The 14617-nt window shown below is 47.2% G+C and overlaps 1 protein-coding gene across 1 annotated transcript in view; it reads left to right on the plus strand.

Moving 5' to 3' along the window:
• Positions 1-255: 255 nt before the first annotated feature.
• The window catches only part of MOV10L1 (Mov10 like RNA helicase 1), a 1293514-nt gene continuing 1279152 nt past the window's right edge, over positions 256-14617 (plus strand). The window contains exon 1 of the mRNA XM_078678939.1: positions 256-402. Coding sequence (XP_078535065.1) covers positions 324-402 — 79 coding nt within the window. The 5' untranslated portion in view covers positions 256-323. The remainder of the gene's footprint in view (positions 403-14617) is intronic.

A 14617-nucleotide genomic window follows, 5' to 3' on the forward strand; every position in this document is an offset into this window, starting at 1 on the left:
AGCTACGCTTATGATAACACCCTCCAGCGGATGGCACATTTATGCCTGAAAGAGGGGCTTAGAAAGGCCAGAGCCTAGCAAAACTCCGCGGCCGCGCACCATCTCCGCCCCTTCCGACACAAGACGGCGACGTGTAAGGGCGTCAGTGGCAACTTCGAAGCGAGAAGGATGGGCGGGACCAGGACTGGTGGGCGGGGCCGGCAGCTCTTCAGGCGGAGCCTTTATCATCTGGGAGGGGCACGTACGCGATGGGCGCGTTCTGCGTGCGTGCGGGTGTGGTTATTGGTTGTGGTTAGCAGCGTGGAGACAGAGGTGGTAGTGAGATGTTGGCCTTGTTCTCGAAGGTGTTGTCTTTCCTCTGGCGCCGGGCTGAGGATGGCGACAAGGCCAAGACTGCGAATCGTGAGTACTCGGGGGGTAATAATGAACCAGAGGAAGCGCTTGTAATGCTTAGGGGGAGGAACGTATGACATTATTAGGTCCTGCTGGTGACGAGTAATGACGTAGTACCTTAGTCTGGAGTAGTGGTGTATAGTATGAGTATTTAACATATTGCTGTCATAATATATTGTTATCCTGTATTTGGGTTGTGAATGCTTCACAGTGCTGGTGACTTCATCATGCCTTATGCGCCTGTAATTGTTATGCGGTCCGTTTTGTATTGTTTTATTAGCTATCACCATGTTAGAAACATAGATACCAGGTTTTCAGATTGCTTATGTGTGACACCTCCTATGTTGCTAGGGTTTTTATGTGTTACACTTTAGACACTTTATCATAAGTACACATAAGCAGGTATGTCCAGGTTATGAAACACATTTTACAGGTTAACCTCATTTGTGCAGTATGAGGCTCTAGAAATAGTTGCAATGCATGTAAAATGATGAGGCCTCTGTTGCAAGACATGCAGCTTATTTACACTCTGCACTGCATTGTAAGGGTTAATGTCTGCTTTGTAACTGCATCATGTCATGGCAATGACCTGCTGTCTCAGGACAAATAATCCCTGTACCACATTGTGAAGCGTGATACCTCACTCTCACACACTCCCCTCCCCTCATGTCCAAAAGCAAACGGAGGCGGCTCATTCTCCTGCATTGCACCCAAGAGGGGAATGACCTCCCCTAAACGCATCAGAGCCTCCTCCTTGCTCTTTATTTAAGTATCTGGGGAACCACATACCTGCCCAAGCACCTGGATCCACACTCTGGTCATTAATGTGCTATAAAAATCGATATAACATACTTTCAGCTATTGCCTGTTTTATCAAGTGCATTATGGTATTTGTTGTAGCATATTGTTAGAAATCGGGGGTCTCTAGTTGGCAGTGGTATACACCCTGCCCACGTAGGGACCCTTCCTTCTAGTCAGGATAAGAGAGTTACATACTTCGATAACCCTTGCCCACCCCCTTGGTGGCTTGGAACGAGCAGACAGGTTTATCTCTGAGGCAATGTGTAAAGTATTTCTACATAACACACACAGTAACACAGTAAAAACACTTCAAATGCACACCACACCAGTTTGGAAAAATAAAGTATCTTTATCTCACCCAAACAAGACCAAAACGACAAAAATCTCACATACACAACTCAAATTATGACTTTTGAGAGGTTTCAAGCAATTCTGTCCATTGGAAATTATGGATGCCTGATTATTACACAAATATCTCAAACACTTCAAAATTCACAAGGCAAAACAGCAGCAGAGGAGGGAAACGTCGGAAAACGCAGTAATGTGTCAATTCCTAAGTCCTTGCGGAGGCGATGCAACAGTTCTGCTGCACTCAGGAGAAGTGATGTGTCAAGCCCGGACTGTAGGGGAAGTAATGTGTCGATTCCAAAACGGTTCTGGTCTACGGGTGCTATGCCAGAGATGTATGGTGCACTGGTGCGATGCGTGGAAATCCGTACATGCTGGATGTCCATGCGGCAAACAGGCGCTGCGTCAATTTCTTCATCCCACAATGTGTTGTTTCTGTTAGTTGTACAGCAGGGCCTGCGTTAGAGTCAGGACAGTGATCTCTGACTTTGGAGACTGGTGCGCAGGACTCAGCATGAGGCGATTCTTCGGGCCGCTGGCAGTTGCTGCAGAGATTTCTTCAACCGCATCTGGCTGTGTGTCAAGAATTTTTCCCGCACATCGGTTATGCGTCAAAAAATTCAGCCGCAAGAAGGTCGAAGCTGTGATTTCGCAGGGTTCTTCAGTTCTTGATAGTTCTTTGCAACAGGAACAACCTTTAAGGGTCCAGAACTGAGTTTAGCACAACAAGGCAGGTCGGAACTCTCAGCAGTGGAATTCAAGGAAGCTGCAGATGAAATCTTCATGGCCCTGAGACTTCTTAACATGAGGCAAACTCTTACATCAAGCCCTTGGAGATCTTAAGCAGGATACCACAACAGGGCAAAAGTTCAGTTCTTTCCACTGCCCGCAGTCCGAAGCAGCAACTACAGGTCCACCCAGCAACACACAGAAAAGGATGCTGCACACTTCCTGGCAGCTCTTTGTCTTGGAGGGTCCTCTTAGTCCAGAAGTAATCCAGAGTTCTAGGGTTTTAGTTATAATAACTAAACCCCTTTTCCCTTTTGTTGTTTTTGTTCAGAAAGTCTCTTGCTACGTAAAACCTGTTCTGTCCTCCCTGGTCCAGCTTCACTACAGGGGGAAGAGACCGCATTGTGCAGAGCAGCCACAATCTATTCAGGTGCTAGTGATAACTCATCTCGCAACTCTAGCCCAGGATGACCCATCCACATATGTAGGGCACACCTCAGCTCCCTTTGTGTGAGTATCTAGATTGAATGCAAAAATAACCCCTGTCAGTCTAAAACCTGACACTGAATTCACAAGCAGGCAGAGGCACACAGGATGGTCAAACAAAAAAGTGCCCACTTTCTAAAAGTTTGTGTACTGGGGGTTGGGCTCTATCACTACCAACCAGAAAAGGCCCCTTCACTATGATTATATAACATAAGAATCTGGCTTCAACAGTTTGGAAAAGGTTGTTTTGAAAGACCCAAGTCAAATTAATTCATTACCTTGGTCTTTGTATTTATTTCACATATAATTATACAATTATTCACAAATTCATTTATTATTTATGATTGAAAATATGTCCTACAGGACAATTGTCATATTTTTCAATGAAGACCTTTGAAAACCACAAAAATTGTCAAAATATATATTTAAAAAAAAGTGTAATTAGACATAGAAACATTTATGACACTGTGAAGAAATTAATCAGTGCAAAGAAATTACAAAACAATAACCCAATAGAAGTATTTTAAACACAATCATATTGATGAAAACATTATTACACTACCAGTCTGACAAGATTAGAAACCAGAGGAATATGTCACTGATAATAAGATTTGTATTACCCTGTCACAAAAAAGCACAAGGATTGTTGGATCTCTCTTTATCCTAGTGCCGGATATGAGGCGGATCGGCTGGTCGCGACAACTGGTTGTTCACTCATGGACGCTTTAAAATAAACAAAGCAAGGGCATCCTTTCATCTATGCTGGTTAACAGGAGAAAATAATTAGAGAACAGTAATTTCCCCTCAATACGATGTATAGAGTTTTTATGACGTTTGGAAATTATTGGTCCCTCACTAGGATAAAAAGAGACTCAACCATCCTTGTGCTTTTCTGTGACAGAAGGGTTGAGAAAATGTCCAGTCTCGGTCCTGATGGGAACCCTGAAATTATAGGAGTACGGAACGCGTCGATAATAAAGGTTAGGGCAACAACAGAAGATGTTTTATGATTTTATGACGGCTAGTGGAAAACAAAATCAGAGCATCTACTCCACTCCCGATCTTTATTGCAAGAATCCCTGAGCCACTTTCAAGAGAGTCATACAAATCTTATTATCAGTGACTTATTCCTCTGGTTTGTGAATAATTATATGTAAAATAAATACACAAAGTAATGAATTAATTTCACTTGGGTCTTTCAAAATAAGGTATTCGAAATGTTGCAACCAGATTCTAATGTTATAGAATTACTTTCTAAAAGTGGCATTTTAACGCACAATTTTAACGCCTTATCCTTCCCTTTCTATGCACATGTTATGTTATGTTATGAGTTTGATTAAGCGCGAACAGCTGCCCCAGCAATGAGGCGTCCCGGCGCTAAAGAACCTTGAAAAACCTGCTGAGAGGAGTGGGGAGGTAAAAAAACTGAAGGCCTAAAACAGAGGGAACAAATGGGTTTTAAGTGCCTTCCTGAAGGGGGACAAATTGTTAATAGAACGGATGTTCGGTGGCAGGGAGTTCCAGAGTTTAGCCCCCAGAACTCTAAAGGAACGGCCCCCAACACGACAAAGTTTCGTTCGAGGGACAGTCACAAGATGTTGGCCTAGGGAGCGCAAATTGCGTTGAGGGGTGTAAGGTACCAAGAGAGGGCGTAGAAGTTCAGGGCATTCAGATTTGAGAATTTTAAAAGCAATGGTGAGGGTCTTAAATTTAATTCTGGATTCTATGGGAAGCCAGTGTAGTCTTTGGATAGTAGCTCTTGTGGAGCACTTGCGGGGGAGGCCCACCACGGCCCTTGCTGCTGAGTTTTGTACCCGTTGCAGGCGTGCTGTTTCTGCTTTATTAGCGCCCAGGAATAGGACACTGGCGTAATCCAGCCGGGATAAAATAGTGGATTGGATTATCAGTTGGCGTGTTTTTGAGTCAAAAAATCCAAGTATTGGATTGAGGCTCCTCAGCAGGCCCACACAGGTAGCGGCCACTTTCTTTGTGTGGGTCTGAAAGCTGAGCGAAGAGTCCAGCTATACACCCAAGTTTTTCACCAGGGTTTTAGGGGATGGAATGGGGCCCAGTACAGAAGGCCACCAGTAATCACTCCAAAGACTGGTGTTCTTTCCGAGGAGCAACACCTCCGTCTTTCCTGCGTTCAGCTATAGGCAGTTGTCCGTCATCCACTAGGCAACTGCAGCCAGGCCATCCCTAAATCTCGTAGCCGAGTTCGAGGGGCCCTCAGTGAGAGTGATGACCAGCTGTGTGTCGTCGGCGTACGACACCAGCGTGAGGTCCCACTTCTTGGCTACTGCCGAGAGAGGCTGAACATAGAGATTTAAAAGGGATGGACTGAGTGCAGAGCCCTGGGGAACCCCTTGTCTGATGGAGTGGGACCGGGAAATAAACGGAGGAGCTGAGACCCGAAAGGATCTATCCTTCAAGAAAGAACGGAACCAGTCAAGGGCGAAATCACAAATCCCTATAGCCTCAAGGCGTCTTAGCAGGATGTTATGGGACACCGTGTCAAAGGCTGCGCTAAGGTCAAGTAGAATCAGCGCAGCACTCTGACCGGCATCTAATATCTTTCGGAGGTGTTCAGTGGTGGACAGAAGGGCAGACTCGGTACTATGACCAGGCCTGAACCCATTCTGGGAAGGATCCAAGATGTTGTTCAGGGCCATGTGGTGGGACAAGACATTATTTACGTGGGCTTCTGCTAGCTTGGATACCCAGGGGAGCAGCGAGATGGGTCTAAAATTTTCCAACTTTGTGGGATCTAAAGTGGGCTTTTTAATAATAGGGGTAACCCAAGCCTGTTTTCAGCAAGTTGGGACTACAGCTGAGGAAAAGGAGAGATTGAGTAGCGTAGCCAGGGGAGGGAGAAAAAACTCTAAGGACTCAAGAAATTGGGCCGGTCTCATGGGATCTGTAGGGGAGCCGGACTTAACCTTTCTACAGAGTTTGGATAGATCATCATAGGAAATCTCAGGTAAACGTGACATCCTAGTGCCGATGATAGATGGATTAGAAGGATTAGTAGGATCGGGAGAGTCCTGTGAGAAGGCACTATAGATTTTCCTCACCTTATCTATAAAGAAAGCGTCGATATCTTCACACTGTTCAGTGGAGGTAATACAGGAGGCTGTATTGCCGCAGTTTTGAAGTTTTTGCACCAGTTTAAAAATAGTTTTTGTAGGATTAGTGCTCGAGTTGATTTCTTTAGCGTAGAAGGACGCGCGCGCAGCGCGTATGGCTTTGTGATAGTTTCAATTTGGACAGGTAAAGAGCTTTGTCCCCGTCCTTGTACTCCTTTCTCCAACTACGCTCCGCTACTTTACACTCTTTCCGCATAATTTTTAGATTTTCATTGTACCCTGGGTTACTGGGGGAACTGCGTCCTTTTGTCCATTTAGCTGGTATGAGGGTATCAAGTCCCTTAGTGATCCAGTCCTGAAATGCCGCGTAGGACGAGTTAATGTCCCCAGTGGCATTATAGCGAAATTCTCCCAAAGTGGTGAGAAGATCATCGGTTTGTAGTAAATGCCATGGTCTCTTAAGACGAGAGGTAGATACTTCTTTCTTGGGCAGTTCTCTTATCATTGTCGTAAATCTGATAAGAAAGTGGTCGGTCCATCCCATGGGTTTGGGTGGGTCCGCCCTGGCCTCCAAGATGTTGGTGAAGACAGGGTCTAGTAAGTGACCAGCGGAATGTGTGGTAGTGTGGATAAGTGGAGTTAGCTGTAAGGCGGCAAAATCCGCGAGAAGATTTTTAACGGTGGGGTCTAGGGTGGAGTCGTAATGGAGATTAAGATCTCCCAAGATAGTGAAGTTGGGTGAGGTCACCACTAGAGCATGGGCCACCTCTAGAAGTTCCTCAATGAACTTAGAGGAGGGACCCGGAGGTCGATAGATCTAAAGCCCGGAGAGGGAAAAATGGGGGCCCGTTGTAATTTTGAAACGGGCACCTTCACATCCCTTGATACCTTCCTTAGTGAAGGAGCAGGTGTATAGCGATTTGTATATGACAGCTATGCCCCCTCCCCTGGTGTCTCTATTGATAGACTTCATAGAGAAACCTTCCGGTAGCGTAAGGCATGGGATGCTGGTCAGATCGTCCTGGAGCCAGGTCTCACATAGGAAGAGAATATCCGGATTCTCGTCGATTAGGAGAGAGTTAACTTCAGGGTGATGTTTTACAAGGGACCTGACATTCAGCTGGAGGACCGTAAGGGGAATGTGTTTAAGCCCACTGGCTTTGTGTCCAGACAAACAGGGTTCGGGAGTGTCAAAATTGCAGGACTTACATTGTAGGCCAGTCTGTCCTAGGCAGCCGACCAGCTTATTGCATCTCTGGGCCGGGTTCAAAGCGAGTAGATGCTCCTTATCGTATCGGTAAGCATCCCGTAAAGTTTGAGCAGGGGGACAGGCGAGAGGCGATGTCTTGGCGATGACGGGCGTAGACGGGCTTGCCTTAAGCGCGCCCGCTGCGCCCGTCCGCTGCGCGTACGGTGTATACACATAATATCAAGGGGACAATGAGGGCGGGGGGCATGGCCTCGAGTGGGCGTGGCCTCGCGGCTCGCCGTCAATGGCGGCGTGAAATGTTTGTTTGCTCGATCCCGCAGCGAGCGCTAAATCCGCTGTGCGGTGAGTTAAGTAAGCAGAGTCCTGTGGTGCCAGAAAGGTGAGTGCTATTAAAATCAGCAGGTAAACAGTGACACACAAATTTTAAAAATGGACAGAAAGACTCCCGGCTTCCGCCTCAGGAGGGTAGCAGGTTCTAACTCAAGACGCTCAAATTCAGCGTTTTTAAGCAGATCAGGGCGGGGGGCGTGGCCTCGAGAGGGCGTGGCCTCGCAGCTTGCCGTCAATGGCGGCGAGAAATGTTTGTTTGCTCGATTCCGCAGCCAGCGCTAAATCCGCTGTGCGGTGAGTTAAGTGAGCAGAGTCCTGTGGTGCCAGAAAGGTGAGTGCTATTAAAATCAGCAGGTAAACAGTGACACACAAATTTTAACAAGCATTTGCAATGCAATAGGTCTCGCATTAGGAAATTTTGAGCTATTGGTATTGATAATGACACATTTTTTATTTTTGTGTTGGTTTTGAAAATAGCTAAATTAATAGCTTTGTCATTTACAATGCCAATAGTTATAACTTTCGCAAATGTGACACCTATAGCATTTGTAATGCAATATGTGTTGTATTTACGTGACTTAGATGTATTGCTATTACAAATAACAATGGCTTTTAATTTTTTTAATAATTAATACTTAAATAAAGTTATTGTAATTTATAATAGCAATAGCTTAAACTTTTGTAAATAACTTTTGTGAAGATTGTGTTGGGTGTATTTTATTGTGACGAAAATCCAAGACCAGAAGTGAAATATTCACATCTTTTTGTGACATTTGTAATAAAGGTTGAGACATTGAGAGAACATATTTGAACCAGTTGTTGAATGGATGCACAAATTGATGCTGTGGTGCCCCTGAGTGATACTGTGGTGATGCTATAGAGTGAGTGCGATAGATGGAGTGAGTGCGATAGATGGAGTGAGTGCGATAGATGGAGTGAGTGCGATAGATGGAGTGAGTGCGATAGATGGAGTGAGTGCGATAGATGGAGTGAGTGCGATAGATGGAGTGAGTGCGATAGATGGAGTGAGTGCGATAGATGGAGTGAGTGCGATAGATGGAGTGAGTGCGATAGATGGAGTGAGTGCGATAGATGGAGTGAGTGCGATAGATGGAGTGAGTGCGATAGATGGAGTGAGTGCGATAGATGGAGTGAGTGCGATAGATGGAGTGAGTGCGATAGATGGAGTGAGTGCGATAGATGGAGTGAGTGCGATAGATGGAGTGAGTGCGATAGATGGAGTGAGTGCGATAGATGGAGTGAGTGCGATAGATGGAGTGAGTGCGATAGATGGAGTGAGTGCGATAGATGGAGTGAGTGCGATAGATGGAGTGAGTGCGATAGATGGAGTGAGTGCGATAGATGGAGTGAGTGCGATAGATGGAGTGAGTGCGATAGATGGAGTGAGTGCGATAGATGGAGTGAGTGCGATAGATGGAGTGAGTGCGATAGATGGAGTGAGTGCGATAGATGGAGTGAGTGCGATAGATGGAGTGAGTGCGATAGATGGAGTGAGTGCGATAGATGGAGTGAGTGCGATAGATGGAGTGAGTGCGATAGATGGAGTGAGTGCGATAGATGGAGTGAGTGCGATAGATGGAGTGAGTGCGATAGATGGAGTGAGTGCGATAGATGGAGTGAGTGCGATAGATGGAGTGAGTGCGATAGATGGAGTGAGTGCGATAGATGGAGTGAGTGCGATAGATGGAGTGAGTGCGATAGATGGAGTGAGTGCGATAGATGGAGTGAGTGCGATAGATGGAGTGAGTGCGATAGATGGAGTGAGTGCGATAGATGGAGTGAGTGCGATAGATGGAGTGAGTGCGATAGATGGAGTGAGTGCGATAGATGGAGTGAGTGCGATAGATGGAGTGAGTGCGATAGATGGAGTGAGTGCGATAGATGGAGTGAGTGCGATAGATGGAGTGAGTGCGATAGATGGAGTGAGTGCGATAGATGGAGTGAGTGCGATAGATGGAGTGAGTGCGATAGATGGAGTGAGTGCGATAGATGGAGTGAGTGCGATAGATGGAGTGAGTGCGATAGATGGAGTGAGTGCGATAGATGGAGTGAGTGCGATAGATGGAGTGAGTGCGATAGATGGAGTGAGTGCGATAGATGGAGTGAGTGCGATAGATGGAGTGAGTGCGATAGATGGAGTGAGTGCGATAGATGGAGTGAGTGCGATAGATGGAGTGAGTGCGATAGATGGAGTGAGTGCGATAGATGGAGTGAGTGCGATAGATGGAGTGAGTGCGATAGATGGAGTGAGTGCGATAGATGGAGTGAGTGCGATAGATGGAGTGAGTGCGATAGATGGAGTGAGTGCGATAGATGGAGTGAGTGCGATAGATGGAGTGAGTGCGATAGATGGAGTGAGTGCGATAGATGGAGTGAGTGCGATAGATGGAGTGAGTGCGATAGATGGAGTGAGTGCGATAGATGGAGTGAGTGCGATAGATGGAGTGAGTGCGATAGATGGAGTGAGTGCGATAGATGGAGTGAGTGCGATAGATGGAGTGAGTGCGATAGATGGAGTGAGTGCGATAGATGGAGTGAGTGCGATAGATGGAGTGAGTGCGATAGATGGAGTGAGTGCGATAGATGGAGTGAGTGCGATAGATGGAGTGAGTGCGATAGATGGAGTGAGTGCGATAGATGGAGTGAGTGCGATAGATGGAGTGAGTGCGATAGATGGAGTGAGTGCGATAGATGGAGTGAGTGCGATAGATGGAGTGAGTGCGATAGATGGAGTGAGTGCGATAGATGGAGTGAGTGCGATAGATGGAGTGAGTGCGATAGATGGAGTGAGTGCGATAGATGGAGTGAGTGCGATAGATGGAGTGAGTGCGATAGATGGAGTGAGTGCGATAGATGGAGTGAGTGCGATAGATGGAGTGAGTGCGATAGATGGAGTGAGTGCGATAGATGGAGTGAGTGCGATAGATGGAGTGAGTGCGATAGATGGAGTGAGTGCGATAGATGGAGTGAGTGCGATAGATGGAGTGAGTGCGATAGATGGAGTGAGTGCGATAGATGGAGTGAGTGCGATAGATGGAGTGAGTGCGATAGATGGAGTGAGTGCGATAGATGGAGTGAGTGCGATAGATGGAGTGAGTGCGATAGATGGAGTGAGTGCGATAGATGGAGTGAGTGCGATAGATGGAGTGAGTGCGATAGATGGAGTGAGTGCGATAGATGGAGTGAGTGCGATAGATGGAGTGAGTGCGATAGATGGAGTGAGTGCGATAGATGGAGTGAGTGCGATAGATGGAGTGAGTGCGATAGATGGAGTGAGTGCGATAGATGGAGTGAGTGCGATAGATGGAGTGAGTGCGATAGATGGAGTGAGTGCGATAGATGGAGTGAGTGCGATAGATGGAGTGAGTGCGATAGATGGAGTGAGTGCGATAGATGGAGTGAGTGCGATAGATGGAGTGAGTGCGATAGATGGAGTGAGTGCGATAGATGGAGTGAGTGCGATAGATGGAGTGAGTGCGATAGATGGAGTGAGTGCGATAGATGGAGTGAGTGCGATAGATGGAGTGAGTGCGATAGATGGAGTGAGTGCGATAGATGGAGTGAGTGCGATAGATGGAGTGAGTGCGATAGATGGAGTGAGTGCGATAGATGGAGTGAGTGCGATAGATGGAGTGAGTGCGATAGATGGAGTGAGTGCGATAGATGGAGTGAGTGCGATAGATGGAGTGAGTGCGATAGATGGAGTGAGTGCGATAGATGGAGTGAGTGCGATAGATGGAGTGAGTGCGATAGATGGAGTGAGTGCGATAGATGGAGTGAGTGCGATAGATGGAGTGAGTGCGATAGATGGAGTGAGTGCGATAGATGGAGTGAGTGCGATAGATGGAGTGAGTGCGATAGATGGAGTGAGTGCGATAGATGGAGTGAGTGCGATAGATGGAGTGAGTGCGATAGATGGAGTGAGTGCGATAGATGGAGTGAGTGCGATAGATGGAGTGAGTGCGATAGATGGAGTGAGTGCGATAGATGGAGTGAGTGCGATAGATGGAGTGAGTGCGATAGATGGAGTGAGTGCGATAGATGGAGTGAGTGCGATAGATGGAGTGAGTGCGATAGATGGAGTGAGTGCGATAGATGGAGTGAGTGCGATAGATGGAGTGAGTGCGATAGATGGAGTGAGTGCGATAGATGGAGTGAGTGCGATAGATGGAGTGAGTGCGATAGATGGAGTGAGTGCGATAGATGGAGTGAGTGCGATAGATGGAGTGAGTGCGATAGATGGAGTGAGTGCGATAGATGGAGTGAGTGCGATAGATGGAGTGAGTGCGATAGATGGAGTGAGTGCGATAGATGGAGTGAGTGCGATAGATGGAGTGAGTGCGATAGATGGAGTGAGTGCGATAGATGGAGTGAGTGCGATAGATGGAGTGAGTGCGATAGATGGAGTGAGTGCGATAGATGGAGTGAGTGCGATAGATGGAGTGAGTGCGATAGATGGAGTGAGTGCGATAGATGGAGTGAGTGCGATAGATGGAGTGAGTGCGATAGATGGAGTGAGTGCGATAGATGGAGTGAGTGCGATAGATGGAGTGAGTGCGATAGATGGAGTGAGTGCGATAGATGGAGTGAGTGCGATAGATGGAGTGAGTGCGATAGATGGAGTGAGTGCGATAGATGGAGTGAGTGCGATAGATGGAGTGAGTGCGATAGATGGAGTGAGTGCGATAGATGGAGTGAGTGCGATAGATGGAGTGAGTGCGATAGATGGAGTGAGTGCGATAGATGGAGTGAGTGCGATAGATGGAGTGAGTGCGATAGATGGAGTGAGTGCGATAGATGGAGTGAGTGCGATAGATGGAGTGAGTGCGATAGATGGAGTGAGTGCGATAGATGGAGTGAGTGCGATAGATGGAGTGAGTGCGATAGATGGAGTGAGTGCGATAGATGGAGTGAGTGCGATAGATGGAGTGAGTGCGATAGATGGAGTGAGTGCGATAGATGGAGTGAGTGCGATAGATGGAGTGAGTGCGATAGATGGAGTGAGTGCGATAGATGGAGTGAGTGCGATAGATGGAGTGAGTGCGATAGATGGAGTGAGTGCGATAGATGGAGTGAGTGCGATAGATGGAGTGAGTGCGATAGATGGAGTGAGTGCGATAGATGGAGTGAGTGCGATAGATGGAGTGAGTGCGATAGATGGAGTGAGTGCGATAGATGGAGTGAGTGCGATAGATGGAGTGAGTGCGATAGATGGAGTGAGTGCGATAGATGGAGTGAGTGCGATAGATGGAGTGAGTGCGATAGATGGAGTGAGTGCGATAGATGGAGTGAGTGCGATAGATGGAGTGAGTGCGATAGATGGAGTGAGTGCGATAGATGGAGTGAGTGCGATAGATGGAGTGAGTGCGATAGATGGAGTGAGTGCGATAGATGGAGTGAGTGCGATAGATGGAGTGAGTGCGATAGATGGAGTGAGTGCGATAGATGGAGTGAGTGCGATAGATGGAGTGAGTGCGATAGATGGAGTGAGTGCGATAGATGGAGTGAGTGCGATAGATGGAGTGAGTGCGATAGATGGAGTGAGTGCGATAGATGGAGTGAGTGCGATAGATGGAGTGAGTGCGATAGATGGAGTGAGTGCGATAGATGGAGTGAGTGCGATAGATGGAGTGAGTGCGATAGATGGAGTGAGTGCGATAGATGGAGTGAGTGCGATAGATGGAGTGAGTGCGATAGATGGAGTGAGTGCGATAGATGGAGTGAGTGCGATAGATGGAGTGAGTGCGATAGATGGAGTGAGTGCGATAGATGGAGTGAGTGCGATAGATGGAGTGAGTGCGATAGATGGAGTGAGTGCGATAGATGGAGTGAGTGCGATAGATGGAGTGAGTGCGATAGATGGAGTGAGTGCGATAGATGGAGTGAGTGCGATAGATGGAGTGAGTGCGATAGATGGAGTGAGGGCGATAGATGGAGTGAGGGCGATAGATGGAGGGAGGGCGATAGATGGAGTGAGGGCGATAGAGGGAGGGCGATAGATGGAGTGAGTGCGATAGAGGGAGGGCGATAGATAGAGGGTGATAGATAGACAGAGGGAGGGCGATAGATAGACAGATAGATAGAGTGAGGGCGATAGATAGATTGTTGTGTGTGGGGTTGAGTGTGGCTGAGTGTGGTTGTGTGCTTGTGGTAGTGTGTAGTTTTGTGGGTGTTGTGTGTGTGGGTGGGGGGGTTGTGTGTGTGGGGTTGTATGTGTGTGGGGTTGTATGGGGGGGGTTGCATGGGGGGGTTGCATGTGTGGGGTGTTGTGTGTGTTTGGTGTGTGTGGGGGGTGTTGTGTGTGGGGTGTTGTGTGTGTGTGAGGGGTTGTGTGTGGGGGGATGGGGGGTGTGGGGTTGTGTGTGGGGGGTGTGTGTGGGGTGGTGTCGGTGTGTGTGGGGGGGGTGGGGGTTTGGGTGAGGGTGTGTGTGTGTGGCGTTGTGTGTGGGGTGGTGTGTGTTACTGGGCATTCCACTTTATTTGTGTGTGCCTCAGAGACTCCCTCTGGCAAAAGTGACCGGATTGGGGAACAGGGTAAACAACGGTATTAAAGCGCTGTCTGAAACAGAACGGTATTGAAGCGCTGTATGAAACGGAATGTTGTTTATCTGGAAAGCAACCACAAACCGGTAAAACGATGCACTTGTTAAGAGTAGACAAGTGGTGGAAGGGAAGAACTGATATAAGTGCACTCGAATCTTAAGTTACCAACTGTGACATGAAAGTGAAGCTAATCAGAATATATAAAGAGGGCTTTATGAAAGAAATCTGTTAACATTAAGTTTCACAGTACTCAGTTTTTTCTTATTATTATAAATGATTATAGACGAAAACAATGTGTTTTCCATTTTGTGTTTTTTACAGGACAGGTACGTAAGATTATTAGTCCTTCGAGTGACTCCCCAGGATGTCTGTCATAGCTACTGATGATAATCTACGGTGCCATGATCCGCCGTTTACAAGCATCCAAATTATTTTGTCACTATGCCCACAATTCGTAAGGCTACCTTTGGCGTACAGCTGAGAAATGCTACTGGATCGCTGTCCCTTGGGATGGTTGTTGAAAAGACATTCGGCCATTTCGGCGCCTTTGCATACCGTGCATTTGCAAGCAAAGGAGTCACTGGAAAAACAGCATGTTCAAAAATACATCGACTGGGCACATTTCACGAGTTTTGGATGCCTCTGAATCCATGTATGTTGTGGTGGCAGT

Source organism: Lissotriton helveticus, chromosome 1_1 (genome assembly GCF_964261635.1).
Source record: "Lissotriton helveticus chromosome 1_1, aLisHel1.1, whole genome shotgun sequence".
In the NCBI taxonomy this organism is placed as follows: domain Eukaryota; kingdom Metazoa; phylum Chordata; class Amphibia; order Caudata; family Salamandridae; genus Lissotriton; species Lissotriton helveticus.